The 16,967-nt window shown below is 42.7% G+C and overlaps 1 protein-coding gene across 1 annotated transcript in view; it reads right to left on the reverse strand.

Moving 5' to 3' along the window:
- ATXN2 (ataxin 2) overlaps positions 1-16,967 on the reverse strand; it is an 82,940-nt gene that overhangs the window by 28,459 nt on the left and 37,514 nt on the right. The window contains exons 8-11 of the mRNA XM_006894670.1: positions 14,901-15,083; positions 11,106-11,303; positions 10,649-10,756; positions 10,211-10,281 (exon numbers count right to left, since the gene is read on the reverse strand). Of these exons, the coding sequence (XP_006894732.1) occupies positions 10,211-10,281; positions 10,649-10,756; positions 11,106-11,303; positions 14,901-15,083 (560 nt within the window). The remainder of the gene's footprint in view (positions 1-10,210; positions 10,282-10,648; positions 10,757-11,105; positions 11,304-14,900; positions 15,084-16,967) is intronic.

The raw sequence follows: 16,967 nt of genomic DNA on the forward strand, positions 1-16,967 counted from the left end.
TGAATCACTCACTCAAAATGGAGCCAATGTAACCAAAACAGAACTCCTGCAAGAAAACAAAATACATGTCCATCACATTAGACCAGCAATGGTAATGATTTATGACAAGAACATAAATCAACAGAAAAAGGAGACTTCACCTAAATAAAACCAGGGATTAACAAAAGAACCATGAGTGAAAAAACAGGCAAAGGAGCTGAGAAGACACCTAACCAAAGAAGAGACAAAATAACCAGTAAGCACATGAAAAAAGGCTCAATGCCATGAGCCTATGGGGAAAAAAGTCAACCCAACCCAACCATGATGGGCCACCATTTCACACCCACTTACTATTGTGTGAGGTGCCGTCGAGTCCTGAGCAACTCAGTTAGCCTGTGAAGAACAGATGTGAATCCTGTCCTGCCCTGCCCTGTGCTCACCCCACCACCTGGGACACGTAAGAGTCCACAGGTGCAGCTGTTGTCAATCCATTCCGTTGTTTTGCTGACCCTCCACCTTTCCAAGCATGTGTCCCTTTCCAAGGAATTACCTCTCCTTCAAACATGTGAGCATGAGACACGAAGTTCTACCACCCTTGACTCTCAAGGATCGCTCTGGCTTCACATTTCCTAAGACTTATCTGTTTGGTCTTCTGGCAATCCATGGGATATTTAATACTCTTCTGCAACATCACAGTTCAAAGCATAAATTATTCTGTCTTCCTTATTCATTGTGCAGCTATCAAACACACAGCCAGTGACTGAAAAGACCATGGCCTTCTTCAGTATTCTGAAGATGTCCCTAAGAGCAGACTTGCCCAAAGGAATAAGGTTCCTTATCTCCTGATTGCTGGTACCAAAAGTGTTTTGTAGACCTAAGTAAAATGAAACCACTGACAATTTCGATCCTTTCCATTTATCTTGATGTTGCCTTGTGGTAAGGAGTTATTCTTCTTATGTTGAGATGCAATATATACTGAAGGCTGTAATCCCTGATCTTCTACAGCAAGCATTTCAGGTCCTACTTACTTTCAGCAAGTAAAGTCATGTCATCTACTTAACACAAGCTGTTGATGAGTCTTCCTGTGATCCTGATGCCACATTGTTCTTCAGTCTGTCTTAATGAATTATTTGCTCAGCATACAGACTGAATAGGTATGGATAAAGAATACTTCCATGACACACACCCTTTCAGATTGAAACGATGCAGTGTCCCCCCATTCCATTCAGACAACAGGTTCTTGGTCTAGATAAAAATTTCATATGATCACAAATATTCTGGGATTCCCATTCTTCTGAACATTAGCCAAAGTCGGCTATGTTCTAAACAGTCAAATCACATTGACTACATTTGTGGAAGAAACTGGACAAACTCAGTAGTGGCAGTCAAAACTAGGCCAGGGGATGACTGTGGGTCAGACCATCAATTACTCGTATGCAAGCTCAAATTGAGTCCCCCCAAGAAAGAAAAGCAGTCCACCGGAACCAAGGTATTAAATATCAATGATCGAAGACCAGATGAGCTGTGGGAGGATATAGTGCACGAAGGAAGCAAAAAGTGATTATTAAAACAGAAAGCAAAAACAAAAAACAAAAAAAAAAAACAAACCAGAAAGCAAAAATAGAAATGGGTATCAGAAGAGACTCTAAAAATTACACTGGAGCTTCAAGAAGCCAAAACAAAAGGAAAAACTTGCCATAGTAAAAGAGCTGAACAGAAGATTTCAAAGGGCAGTTCAGGAGGACAAAGAAGAGTATTATAAAGGAATGTGTAGAGAGCTGGAATTGGAGAATAAAAAAAAACCCACAAAACAAAACCACACAAATTTAACACAACACATTAAGCTTCGTGTCGCAATAGTGAAAGATGCTATGGGCAAGAATCACTGTACTAGAAAAGAACTGATTGACACGGAAAAATTTCAGGATGTACCCTATGAACAGGAGCCAATGGTAATGGAGGAGGAAGTGGATGCCGCACTGAAGGCATGAGCGAAAAAGAAGGTCCCAGGAATCAATGGGATACAAATTGACTTGTTTCAATTAACGGCTGCAGCCTTGGATGCACTTACCAGTCTGTGCCAGGAAATCTGAAGGATGGCTGTCTGGGCAACGGATTGGAAGAGGTCCATATTTGTCCCCATTCCCAAGTAAAGTAATCCCACAGAATGTGGAAACTATCAAACGGTATCACTAATACTACAGGCAAGCAAAATACTGCTGAAGATCATTTAAAAATGGCTGAAACAATACATAGAGAGGAAACTGTATTTACGAGAGGCCCTGGCACCAGGGATATCATTGCTGATGTCAGATGGATACCGGCTGAAAGTAAGGAATACCAGAAGAATTTCTATTGGTGCTTTATTGACTATGCAGAGGCGTTTGACCACGTATCATAACAAGTGTGCTGATATTGAGAAGAATGAGAGTCCCAGAGGACTTAACTATCCTCATGAGAAACCTATACCTGGACCAGGAAGCTGTTATGCGAATAGAGCTGGGGAACGTTGCATGGTGTAAAATTAAGGGAGTGTGTCAGGGTTATTCTCATTCCGTACTGATTTAATTTTTATGCTGAGCAAATTATTTGAGAAACTGGACTCCATGAAGAAAGAATATGGTCTCTGGATTGGAGTTATAACCTGAGTTATGGAGATGATATAACCTCGCTTGCTGAAAGTGAAGAAGACTTGAGTGGCTGCTGCAGAAGATCAAAGAATGCAGCCTTTGGTATAGATGGCATCTCGATGCCAAAAAAAACAAAGATTCTTACCACTGGACTCAAAGGCAACATCATGATGGATGGAGAGGAGTTTTAAACCGTCAACAACTACATCTTACTTGAATCCACTATTAACACCCTAAGTACCAGCAGTCAGGAAATAAGGAGATGCACTGCACTGGGGAAATTTGCAGTTAGGGACCTCTCCAAATTATTGAGGAGTAATGAGGTCAGTTTGAGGATTAAGGTGTGACTGATTCAGGGCATAGTCCTTCAAATCACTTGCTATGGATCTGAGAGCTGGACAATGAAGAAGGATGACAGAAAAAAAAGGGGGGGGAAAAGGATGACAGAAAAGAACTGATGCCTTTAAGCTGGGGTATTGGAGAACATTGAACATCTCATGGACTGCCAAAAGAACAAACATTTCTTAGAAAGGGTGCAGAGAAATGCTCTTTGGAGACGAGAATGATAAGGCTTCACCTCACATTCTTTGGGCTTGTTGCTAGGAAAAGCTGTTCCTGGGAGAAGGACATGATGCTAGAAAGGGTAGAGGGTGGGCTAAGGAGAGGAAGACCCTTGACCGGGCAGATGGATGTGGTGACTGCCACAATGAGCTCTTGTGTGTCAAGAAGTATGAGGATAGAACAGGGTTCAGATCTTCTGTTCAGAGTTGCCATGAGTTGTACTTGACTGATGGCACCTACCAACACCACCACACAGTAAAATGCTTTTGCACAGTCAATAGAACACAGATAGAAGATTCTTCTGGATTTCTCTTTCAGCCAGGATCCATCTGGCATCAGTAGTGATATCCCTAGTGCTGTGGCCTCTTCTAAAGACCAACTTGACTTCTGTCAGCTCCCTGTTGATGTACTGTTCTGGACGATCTTCAGCAATATTTTGCTTGCATGTGATATTAAAGATATTGTTCAATAATTTCCACATTCTGTTAAATCATCTTTATTGGGAATGGGAACAACTATGGATCTCTTCCAGTAAGTCAGCCATGTAGCTGTCTCCCAAAGTTCCTGGCACAGACTGGTGAGCACAGCCACAGTTGTATGTGCTAGTTGAAACATGCCCAATGGTATCCCATCTATTCCTAGGGCTCTATTTTTGCCAGTGTCTTCAGCACAGCTTGAACAACTTCCTTTGTTACCAGTGGCTCTTGTTCATATGGTACTTCTAAAAATATTTCACATCAATTCTTTTTGGTACAGTGGTTCTTTATATTCCTTCAGTCGTCTTTTTTTTTTTCCTTGTTGTGTACCATCAAATTGGATCTGAGAGGCACAGAAAGAGCTTGCCCTGCCTTCTCCAGCGAAGCATCTTGGGATTCGAACCACAAGCTTTTAGGACTGCAGCACAGCTTCTTGCCACTAGGCCACCAGAGCTCCCTATTCCATGGACTTTTAATGCTGTCTTGATCATTCAAGATTTTAGGGGAGCTCTGGCGGTCTAGTGGCAAGGAGCTGCAACTACAATCCCAGAGGCGCACGGTTCAAATCCACCAGATGCTCTGCCAGGGAAGGAGGGACAATTTCCTCCTGTACCAGTCAGATCTGATTTGACGGTACACTCACACAAAAATAAATAAAATTTAAAAAAAATAAACAAACAAGATTTTGCCCATGGCATCTCAGTATTGCAATTCAAGGCTTGAATTAGTTTTTCAATTCTTTCCGCTTAAGAAATGCTGAGTGAGTTCTTCCCTTTTTATTCTCTAACTCTAGGTCTTTGCACATTTCATTGTAATACTTGCTTTGTCTTCTCAAGATGCCATTTGAAATCTTCTGCTTGGCTCTTTTACACCATCATTTCTTTGTTGCAGTTTCTCAACGCTCTGATTCAATTGTCATATTTCTTCTGACTTCCATTTTGCTTTTTCTTTTCTTTTGTCTTTGTAATGACATCCCACAGCTCCTCTGGTCTTCAATCATTGGCGATCAAGATCTCAAACCTGTTCACAAGATAGTTTTTTTAACTCAAGTGGGACAAGACTCTTTTATTGTTTTCGTATGATTTTGCTTTCTCCTTTTAACTATAATAATATGGGATCCAAACTTTGTCTCAACTGGAGGGTGTGTAAAGACAGGCTTCTCTAGTTGCACTTACAGGCAGGGCAAACACTGCTTGTTGAAATGGCCCTGACATGGACCCTCTGATCATGGACCTGAACTGCCCCCTCACCTGGCTTCATCTTCTTTACACCACACCCACTTCACTGAATCTCATTCCAGACTTTGGTGTTCTGATTTTCTGCCACGTTTCCCAAACAGAACACAGGATCTTTCTGGGACTGCACCACCTTGGGGACCCTGCACCTCTGGGTCACACTAATACTCCCAGCCATTCTGCGGTCACTTTTTCCTTGGGCAGAATCTTCAAAACTTCCCTATTTTGGATCTTGTGGATGTTTTCAATTTCTTCAGTTTGAACTTGCACATGATTAATTGGTGGTCTGTTTCATAGCACCTAGCCTGGTTCTGATTTCCAATATTGAGCTTCTCCAACAATTCTATCCACAGGTATAGTCAATCTTATTCCTGAGCAGTTTGTCATGTGAAGTCCAAGAGTAAAGTCACCTTCTGTGTTTCTTAAAAAAGGTATTTGCTATGAATAAATCACAGAATATACACAATTCAGTCATTCATTGTCCAGCCTCATTTCTCTCACCAAGTCTATACTTTCTAACTCCCTTTCTTTCCACTTACTAGGATGAGCGTGATCAGAAAAAGAATGTGGACAAGCAGCTCGCACACTGCTGCTGAGAAGGTACAATGCCACAAAATCTGGCAGTTCGTCCAAGTATGGAGTTACCCTATGACCTATCCATTCTATACTGAGGTATGAACCCAAGAGAAATGAAGATCTAGATCAACACAAAAATCTGTACACAAATATTTTAAACAGGATTATTCATTATAGCCAAAAAGTGGAAAAACCCTAAAGCTTTATCAGCTGACAGTTGACCAGATAAATAAAATGTGGTATAGTCATAGATCAGCTGGCCCAGTGGACAGAAAGCAATGCTACCAGGCCAAAGGTGGGTGACTTTTAATCCGTGGTCCTCGGGCCTGTCTTTCATTGTTTTTGTTCACTCATTCCTTAGGTCATATATAGCCCTGGTGTACAAGTTGCCGTACCACGGTCACTTTTGGTTGCTGTGAGGCTGAACACTGTGACATTGATGTGTCAAATGCATTAATGGTTGGCTACCCAATGTGGACAGAGAGTGGGGTGGAGCTCCCCAATTAAAACAAGCGTGGAAGGAGGAGTGGCATTCACTTCCATAATAGCTTGCCTCTGGAAACCCTATGAACCTAGAGAGAGGATGAAAGGCACCCAAGCATCAAGGACTCTCCTTCATAGGGTCACTTTGAGTCGCCTGCGACTCGATGGTACTTAACAACAACATAGTCATAGAAGAGAGGGTCACCAAGCAATAAAAACAAAGGAGGTGCTGGCAGATCGGGTCTGGGCCACTGAGGAACACTGAAGACCTTCTGCTCAGGAGAAGCAGCTCGTGCCCAAAAAGCACAGATTCAACTTACAGAAATGCCTGCAAAGGGAGGTCTACAGATAGAAGCAGCAGACTAGTTAGCGGTCTATAAGCAGGAAGTGGAGGGAGGACGAGCGCAAGCTAGGCCGCGTCTCCCGGTGCAGTGATGGAGATATGCTCGGAGGCTGACTGTGGTGATGCCAGTTCACTGAAGCACACACAGTGGTGATGTTTGGAAGCTGGCTGTGGCAATGCCTGTCCACTGAAGCACACACAGTGAATGGTGGATTTTCATTGGCTGGATCATTCTGTCACAGGCTCTTTTTTGCAACAGGTTTGATGCCAGAACACAGGTGTTGGCGAATACCAATGTAGAGCCTAAGCCCAAATGGGGAAGACGACTCATATCAACATGGTTGTCCCTGGACACAAAGACTGAGGCAGACCAGCCCACCAGTTCTGGCCACCAGACCTACAGAAGTCCAAGGAGGCGGCTGCTGAGACACGAAGGGCTCCTTCCAATAACCTGGGTCTTTCTGAACAGAAACATGTACGTGGGCGTGACATCACTGTTTATACCTGCCTGTAGAAATGTGAGAACTATAAGTCTTAGGTGACCATCATGAATGCCTCAGGACTCAGAGATTTTATCAAAAACATGATGACAGGAATATTACAGGCTGACTGACATCCGGATTGTTGCTGCAGGTTTTGGTGAATTTGAGGCTGGTTTCTCAGAGAACAGGCAGACCGAAGAGCAGGCCCTTCTGGCTTACACACTGGGTGTGAAGCAACTAACTGTTGGTGTTAACAAAATGAATTCCGCTGAGCCATGCTTCAGTCAGAAGAGATAGGAGGAAATCGTTAAGGAAGTCAGCACTTACATCAAGAAAGTTGGCTACAACCAAACCACAGTAGCCTTTGTGCCAGTTTCTGGCTGGAATGGTGACAACACACTGGAGTCAAGTGCTAACATGCCTTGGTTCAAGGGAAGGAAAGTCACCTGGAAGGATGGCAGTGCCAGTGGAACCACACTGCTTCCTGCCATCAACTTGTCCAAATGACAAGCCCTGCGTCTGTCTCTGCAGGACTGTCAACAAGATTGGTGGTGCTGGTACTGTCTCTGTGAGCAGAGGGGAAACTGGCATCCCCAAGTCTGGCATGGTGGTCACATTTGCCCTAGTCAATGTTACTACTGAAGTCAATTCTGTTGAGATGCACCAGGCGGCTTTGAGTGAAGCTCTGCCCACTGACAATGTTGGCTTCAATGTTAAGAACATCTCCGTGAAAGATGTTTGACGTGGCCACGTGGCTGGTGACAGCAAAAATGACCCACCGGTGGAAGCACCTGGCTACACTGCTCAGGTGATCATCTTGAGACATGCTGACCAGGCACCTGTGCTGGACTGCAATACAGCCCATACTGCTTGCAAGTTTTCTGAGCTCCAAGAGAAGACTGATCACTGTTCTCCTAAGCTGAAGATGGTCCCACATGCTTGAAGTCGGGATGCTGCACAAACCCATGTGTGGCAAGCTCCCTGACTACCCTCCTCGGGGTCATTCTGCTGTCCCTGACATGACAAAGACTGTTGCTGTGGGTGTCATCAAAGCAGTGGACATGAAGGCTGCTCGAGCTGACAAGCTCACCAAGTCTACTCAGAAAGCTCAGGAGGCTGGATGAATGTTACGCATAACATCTGCCACCCCAATCTTAATCACTGGTGGAAGACTGGTCTCAGAACTGCATGTCTCAACTGGCCATTTAGCAGTAGAACATTGGTTAATGATGACAATGCAGTGTAAAACCTTCAGAAGAAAAAGAATCTTGTGTGGACCATTTGTTTTCTTTACTGTGTGGCAGTTTTAAGTCACTAGTTTTTAAAATCAGTACTTTCTCTCCCCCCTTCCCTGTTTTAAAATCAGTACTTCTGAAATGGAAACAAAAAAAAATTTGTCACAGAATTTTGAGACTCATTAAAGCAAAGTTTAACGAGAAAAAAAAAGACTAAATAGTTCTGTCATAAAAAAATACTATCGTTTTCAAAGCAGAGTTCAGTTGATGCACGCTATGTGAATTCCATTTAAGCACACTATACGGGTGTGAGAGGAAAACCTCCAGCCCTTGGAAGGGTCGGGAAGGGGTGGGCACACAGGCATGAGGACTCTGCTAGAATGTCTGCCAGGAAGCTCTGCAGTAAGGACATGCATGTGCACTTATCCCTGTCTCATCTGCATGTGGCAAACACTGCTTCAAAATAGAAAGTAACAACTCTGAAGAGATCAACGTGCCCACTCAGCCACCACCATCTCAGAAACCCTGTAAAAGAAAGGCTGTATCTTCACACACCGGCTGTCGCACACTCTAGCCGTCATGCACTGTCTGTCTCTCTCTTTCTCACACACACACACACACACACACACACACACACTGCGGCTGTCACAACAGAGACTGTCACAAATACTGCCTGTCCTGCACTGGCCGTCACGTGCACCGGCTGGTGGGTTTCAAGAACAGCAGGTCTTTTGGCTAAAGCTTAACCTACTTTGCCACCAGGGCTCCTGAAATCCACTCAAGTACTGCAATAATCTATTATGTCCTAAACAATTCCAATATGAAGGAAGGTAATAGCAAAGGATGCTGCATTTTGGAAGCAGGAACACAGGGTGCCTTTTGGCCCTGATCAGTTCACTTTTTGATTTAGTAATTTTTTTTTTACGTTTTTGTATCTCCTATCCATAGTTTCAATAATTTCTTCTATCTTCTGCATTGTTTTCCACAGTTGTTTCTTGTGGGCCCATTTCTGGAGCATTTGCTTTTTTAATGGCTTTCACTGTTTCTTCTATCATTTGCATCTTTTTCTGGAGCTGCATCAATGTATTTCTTCGGGATTTCTGTCTCTAGGGTACTGCCTTTATTTCTGGTTTCCACTGTTTCCTCCATAATTTGTACCTTATTTATAGTTGTTAGATTCCTATCAATAGGTATCTTTTGTCTTCCTGACTCTGGGGTACTCACTGGGTCTGCAATATGCTCTGCTTTATTTGGTGAAGACTTAATTTGTTTTTTCACAGTGTCTGAAGCTGCCTGCTATTTTCTTAACATCATTTGAAGTTTTTCTTGATGTTGATAGTTCTTATCTTTATGATGTCCAGTCTCTGGGGTGGGCCACTCACTCTACTAGAAGTCCTTTCTGGGAAAATGTGCCTTTCCTAAAGTCCTTCAGGTTTTTTGTGGTCTGCAGTGCAGCTCTATAGGAATCTTGCCTTAACTATAGTCCCCTCTCCCAAAGTCCATTGTCCTGCTTTGCCTGTGGAGTGGCTGAGTGGTGTGAGACCAGTTCTCCCCTTAGGGGCTCCAGGGGGTTTCAAGTCAGCTCTCTTTCTTGCTGCTCAGTGTGCCAGCTGAGAAAGGGAGTCTTTGTCCTCTGATTTAGTAATGTTTTAAAAGTGATTTTTCTTCCATTAAGCAACATTTCAGAGTAACCTCTGGAACTAGTCTCAAATTCTACCCTGACATCAACATTAAACAATGAACAGAATACACGTCATCAAAGAGGGGTTAGAGTTCAGCAAAGCCTGCGTCAGGATGGAGAAATGATGTTACAAAGCCTGCACAACAGTCAATTCATCTGTGAAGGAAGGAGAACCCCCTCACAACACCAGAATCAGGTCTGAGTCTGCTCACCACTATAGATCATGAAGGCCTGGACACTGCTCTAATGAAAGAAAGACAGCTTCACAAAACAAGGCAATCACCTGAGCATCAACAGGTTAATTCCAGTGCTCGGTGGATTGAAGTGTTAGCAACACAACTTCCCCAACCTGAAAGGTCATGATCTTCATTGCTCCAGTAAAGACCCAGGCAGAGCCAGCTCAAAGGGCATTCAGCTCTCCACAGACAGGGCAATGATCCTGAGTGTCTACACAAGGCTCACCCACAAACAGAAGAGAGGAGGATCCGTTCATTCATTCATTCATTCATCAGTCTAACATGATACTCACCCTAAAATCATTCTTAAATTTCTTTAAATCATCAATCTGTTTTCTATGTTCAGAAACAACTGGTGATATGCCTGTAAAAATGAAGAAATGTTAGATACAGATTCATTTCACATTTGTTGTTGTTGTGTGTTGTTTAATTAAAACTGACCCACAGGTGACCCTCTAGCAGGTTTTCAGAGGCAGTCAATCACTCGCAAGGTTAGCCATCCTTCTTCTGCCTCTTTCAGTATAACGATCCTCTTTAAGTACAGAGTGCCAGAAATGAAAATACGGTATAGAAAGATAAAAAACTACTTCAATATTATGGATTTGGGCATCTGGCAAGCTATGAAATGAAATGCAAGTAATACAATAAAAACTGCTGCCCACCTTGCACTGCACTGAGCATGGGATTAAGAACACTCCCTTCCAAACATATGAAGTTTGTAAAATTCTAACCTTTATTTTCAGCTTTTGAAAAACTAGGTGATGCCTCACTGGGCTTGACATTTTCTTTACTGCCTGCAGAAGAGCTCTGCCTCTGATCGTGCAGCCTGGAATCTTTAGCTAAAAGGAAAAAAGTCAAATTCAAAGTTAGGAGAAAAGGGAAAATGTTCAGCAATTTTGGTTTTTTCTTGGAAATGAACAGTTCACTCAAAGAGGCTTCTCTCCTTTGCAGACATAAGAAACACCAGTAACTTTAAACAGATATTTAGTGTTTAGAATATTAATCCTAATAACCACATTGTTTAGGAATAATATCTTTGAGTAATTCTGTTTAAACAGCCTAGTGTATTTACACTGAAATTTTAAAGTTGTGTTCAACTGCGTATTATGTGACTGCATGGCTTTAGCATGTTAATGAAACCCTCAACTTGACAGTGACAGCATGGCCTGAGAGGCCTTGCTTACATACCCTCGGTAGATGGGGTGACAGCTCTGTTGGACGCAGGACTGGCAGGCGTAGGAGAAGCAGCTGGGATAGGCATGGCCACAGCTTCTGTCGGAATAATACCAGCTTGGGGAGAAGCAAGAACTGGACCACTGGGAGTATTTCCAATACTGTTCTGTCTAGGAGACCTGGGTCTGTGAGTTTTAGGGGATAACCTTGGAACTAAAAGAAAGGGGAAAGTTATTTATTAAATTCTCAGCTTACATACATACGGGTTCCTCAAAAGAAGAAGTGGGCTTCTCAGAAGAGCCAGCTAAAGTACTTTCTAGCTACCCTTCCCCCTCCAATTACTCTTCATCCCAGTATTTTTTTTTTCAGTCTTACAAAGCATGGTGGCAGTTATCAATAGAACCCAAGTATCTGAAGAAGCACCATCACAGGCAGACCTCATTGTATTGCATTTCAGATGACGCAGCTGGTATAAATTAAGTTTGTAGCATCTCTGCCTTATGGCAGGCTATCAACACATTTTCTAACAGTAATGGCTCACTTTGTGTCTGTGCTGTAGTTCTGCCGTTCTCCCAGTACGGCAAACCTTCTTACAGTATCGCATATTTAACATGATTAAGTCTAGTGTGACCATAATCTGACATGTTTTGTACTGGGAAACCTAGCACCTGCCATGAATCACTTCTTACCCTGATGGGTCGGGAGCCAAGCCCAGGGTCTTGGTGGCACACCCCGTGCTAACACTCAGTGTAACTGTGCATTCTCCCCCAGTGCAAAATATTCAATCTCAATGACCTGGACAGCCTCACAAGAAAAATGCAGGGCTTTAAATGAAGCTGGAAACTGGATCATAAGCTGAGACATCAGTTTGTAAAATAAGATACAGCAATATTAACTACTCAAAAGCGGGACCAAAAGACTAGAAAGGATTTTGTTTCTTTAAAAGCAGGAAAAGGAGACACCTAATTAGGTGAATAATGTGCTATTCAAACAATCCCTAACCTCTGGGCCACATGCCAGCTGCTGCGGAGCACCTTCTGGCCCTGGTGCCTGTGGGCAGTGTACACCCGCTCTGTGGGGTTCTCGGGCTGGGCCCTTCCAGAAGCCCAGGACCGTTAAGTCCATGTGCTCTTTTTCAGAGAAGGAAGATCAATCTTCAGGAACCAAGGAAATCAGGGACTCAATTTAGGAAAAGGGAAGAGCTCATCTCTCCACAGAGCTTAATAGTTTATAAATACCTAACACACTTCATACTATATTATAAATGCCTTTGCAGAGCTCAGATTGAAAGGCTCAGAGAAAACAATATACTTCAACTTAATTGAAGCACACCACAGTATTGCAGGGGAAATTATTATTCAATAAATGTCCTTTTCCCAATTAGTATAAAGTTCGAACTTGTGGCCCTGCTCAGGTCTCTATTGGATAATTTTCTGCTTTACTTTCTTGTGCTATAATCAAGTTGTGACCCTCAAAAATCCATTCCAAATCACCTGAGTACTGTTAAATGATTAAAAGTACAGTTGAGGATGTAAAGAATTTAAAATTTTGGTTTTTTTCCTGCAACTGAAAAGAAAGGATGAAGGTGGAAAGTGCAAAGGGAACTACAATACAGTTACAGATTTCATGAGGCTGTGGGGACAGGGTCCACCAACTCAACTCAGACCTTTAATGTTGTCAGGGGCTGCTGTCCAGGCAATCCCAACTTACAGCCTCAATATGAACGAAACCATGCCGATCCCCAAGTCCTCCCCCACACTCTCAGACACTGGTGGCATCAGACACTGGTGGCATCACTGCTCACTGCATTTCTCTGTAGGTCTTCCTCTCTTCTCCTTGGTCTTCTACCTCCCCGATCATGATAGCTTCTTCCAAGGATTGGCCCCTCCTGACAACATATCTAAACTATTTGAGACAAAGCATCATTCTTGTCTTTAAGCAGAAGGCCAGCTGCACCTATTCCAAGGCAGATTTGTTTGTTCTTTTGGCAGTCCACAGGATATTTAATACTATTCTCCAATCCAATACAATTTATTCTTTCATATTCACTGTCCACGTTTGAGTGCAATTGAAAGTAAAATGGCCTAGATCAGGCATAAGCCACAAAACCAAATAAATCCCTTTGCATTGTCAATAAAACATAAATGAACATCCTTCTGGTATTCTCTGCTTTCAGCCAGGATCAGCAATTCTCTCTCAACGGCATGGTGTGTTCTGAATCCAGCCTGATTTCTGGCAGTTCCCTGAAGATGGATGTACTGTCCCTACTGGTTTTTAATAACCTTGAGCAAAGTTACTACTTGCATGTGATATTAATGATACAGTTCAATAATTTCTACATTGTTGACCATCTTTGTTTTTTATAGAATGAAAATAGCTCTCTTCCAGTTAGTTGGCCAGACGGCTGCCTTACAGGTTTCGTGGTACAGACTAATGAGGTCTAGGGCTGCATCTGTTTGCTGACCCGTCTTCCATGGCTGCCAAGGACTTCCTTTCTGGCACTGCCTTCAGTGCCGCGTGGACACCCCCTGTTCTTGCCCCTGCAGCACCATGGGTCTGATCAGACATGACTTCCTGAAATGGCTCTTTTTGGTACAGTTAGGAGCTGGACATTTCCCCTCTGCTTCTGTAGAAGAGCCCTTTTTTATTTTAAGGTTCTTCATGGGGAAGGTGAGTCTTCTCTTCTCCATAAAGACTTATGGCTGAGAAGCAGTTCAACAGGATCATTATGAATTGAGTTGGTATTCATCTATCAGATTAAGACCAAAACATAAACGAGCAATTTCTGCAAGCCACCACTCACCAGTTACCACAGGCACAAAGCAAGAGGGCGTGTCCCTGCAAAAATAGTTTTGGATGAATGGTGCAAGTTGACCCAAGGGGGCTTTAAATTCGGCTTTTTTCCATAGGCATGCATTTATTAGGGAAGTACTTAGCATGGGGCTTATTAGGGGTGTAATAGGTTGCAATGAAGCATCAGAAATTACAGAGGCTGCAGTTCTTTAATCAGGATAGACTTTGTATGGCTGTGCCCAAAGGCAGGCCTCTCTCTGGCTTTGTGGCCTGGGCTGCAGCCCTGCTCAGGCAAATGTTACAAAGCTTTTCTCTCTTCTGGTTAAGTTTACCCAAGTGTAACATTTACGCTTCTGTCTTTACACTCAGACTAACAGTAGACAAATCTGGCCCCTAATTTGGATTTGTTTGAACTCCCTTATAAAAAGGAGCCCTAATGCCAGAGGGCATTACCATGCTGGGCTGCTAACCAAAAGGTCAGTGGTTCCAAATCTCCTCTTTCAGAAAAAAAAGCGTGAAATGTCTTATCTTCACATAAAGAAACAGAAAGTCACAATAAATCAGAAGGAACCTGAGGACAGTAGCTACTGCTCACCAGGGATGCAGAGGTAGGGAATGGGGTCACATACAGATGCTACAGAAATAGGGCCTCTGAAGGGCGCTTTATAAAGCTGTCATGAATATCATCTCAGTATCTTCGCAGAACAAGTTTCCACACAAACCTACAAATTAGACCAGGCAAGAAGTACATACTTGACTGAGAAAATAGAAATTCAGCATGATTGTGCTAATCTGCTCTAACAGAGTTAATTCACTGGGTGAATAGCCGGTGGAGGTCAAAGTGAGATGGATGGTAGGTCTTCAATTCCTGGTGATCCTGCTCCTTCACATTCCCACGTGGCTGAACTGCCTGGACAAGCCTTCTTCCAGCAGAGCCTGAGCTCAGTCCATTCCAAAGACAATCAAACCACAAAGCAAACCCTGTAACTCCGTCTGCCCCACGCCCCGGTTACCTACCCCCACTGACTACTGCCGACCACGTGCCCCCCGCGGGGCTGGTCCTCGCCACTGCAGGAGGGGGTGCTTCACTGGGTGGGTTGTGGGGTACAAATTCTAGGCCACTGGAAATGGAACCCCTCCCAGCAGAAACTCTGTGATTTCGAGGGTGCCGCTGAGCCTTTGGGGACATCCTTGGAGGTCCTAAGAGAGGAACAGTGAAAATGCTATGAGTGCCACAATGTAGAATTTGTTGTTACACACACACACACTCACTCCCTCTCACACAGTCTACAGCTTCACTAAGGAAGTAATTCAACAGCTCCTTGATTAAAAAAGAAAGAAAACTCACACATAACTTTTGACCATAATAACCCAGTTATTTTGTAGAATGCCACAAACGCTCATGAACAAAGGTAATTTTTATTTCCCTTCCTTTGTAAGTTAAGGGAAGGATGAAGTTGGCCAGAAATCAAAGTTTAAGATGTGGAAAGGATTTATGAATTTGTTTCATCTGTACTTATGACTTACAGGTTCTTAAAAGTAAAATAAAATGTTAACAAAAGTTAACAGCTACATGATGGAATTTTTATTTTATCCTTACTTTGAGCTTTCTTCTCCTGCTTCTTCCCCTTACTAAAAAAACTACAAATAACAAGAATACATTATGTAACAAGACTGTTACTCTTTATATAACCCTGGTTACTACTGAAACAAATGTGCATGCCCTTCTAAACCTCTCAAAAATCTTAAGAATATCTATGTCTTCTGCCTTGTTGATCCCTTTTTTATAACTCACGGCTCAACTGCTGAGCAGTCTACTTTAACTGTGTGACTCCAAAGCTCCAGATCTAGGGAAGAACCATGCATGAAGTCAACGGTCACCCTGGTACTGAGTCTTGTGTCTAAAAGATGGCCACAGTGGAGAACAAAGCAGTCAGGTGAAACCAGACATACGCGATCTCCCTCATAAGCCTAGAAGTGCTGATAACTGGCCTTAAAATGCTCTTAATGTGAAAGCCAGGGCCAACCCTCCCTTCCGCCACACAACTCAGAGCTTCAGATTAACGTAGGTCGTCAGTTAGCTCAGGGAATGCTAATGTGCTAATGTCAGACGTTCTGCGTTCAACTGTTCATATGGTTCAGATAGAAGGATGATTTAAGAATTGAGCAGTAGCAATTACATCATTCCATGTAAAGACAATCTGCTAGCACAACTCGTTTGTAAAATAAAATATAAAACTTTTAAGAAACAAAATTATTCCTTTTGGTGATAGGAATACTTAAGAAAACAAAATACTGTATTTAACAGTTTTAATTCTGAAAATGACACTTCAAAAATTCTTCAGCACCAAGTTACTGCCCAAATAGAAAACATTTAATTCAAATCAGTAGAAAAAGAAACACAAAATCACCGTGACAGTGAGTCCCCAAACGACCCTTTCTTCTTAATGTGCTTCACAGTCCTGTCTGCTTGAAGGCACCTTCATGAGGTACCACCACTCTTACTCAAACAGCGGACTCAAGCCTGGAGGCACTTCCAGCTTCTGCTCAACAAATTCTTCAGCAGAATTTCACTTTTTGGGGGGTGACCACTGTCAGCAGCATTTCTGAGAAGGATGTCACTCTGAACGTACGTGAAACCTACTGTTCAACATCACATCCCTCTCTGTGTCTGGGGGACAATCTCGTTAAAAACAGGCAGCATGGTTTTATGCAGGAAAGCAGTTCATGCCACCAAACTTTACCATCCCCAGCATGAATTTTAGCAAAAGTAATTTTAATATATTCAGATTACAGTTAGGGTCAATACTCTGACCTAGTTTCAAAAGGGCAGTAACGAATGGCTGGAAAACAGACTTTTAACTTAAGACACTATTTTAAATTACTTTTGACTATTTTAATATGACTTTTCTCTGTCACATCTATGTACTTTATAGTTTATGAAATCATAGATTATTAAATAATGACGAGGAAACTATTTCATAAGGGTGGTGAATCTAGTATCAAATACTGCATATGAAATACAGGATTTTAGTCTTATTTTCTGACAAGGGCAAGGAGCAAAAACACCTACAGCCACAAGCC

This window comes from Elephantulus edwardii, unplaced genomic scaffold (assembly GCF_000299155.1).
Source record: "Elephantulus edwardii isolate Elephantulus edwardi_28Jun2011 unplaced genomic scaffold, EleEdw1.0 scaffold00148, whole genome shotgun sequence".
In the NCBI taxonomy this organism is placed as follows: domain Eukaryota; kingdom Metazoa; phylum Chordata; class Mammalia; order Macroscelidea; family Macroscelididae; genus Elephantulus; species Elephantulus edwardii.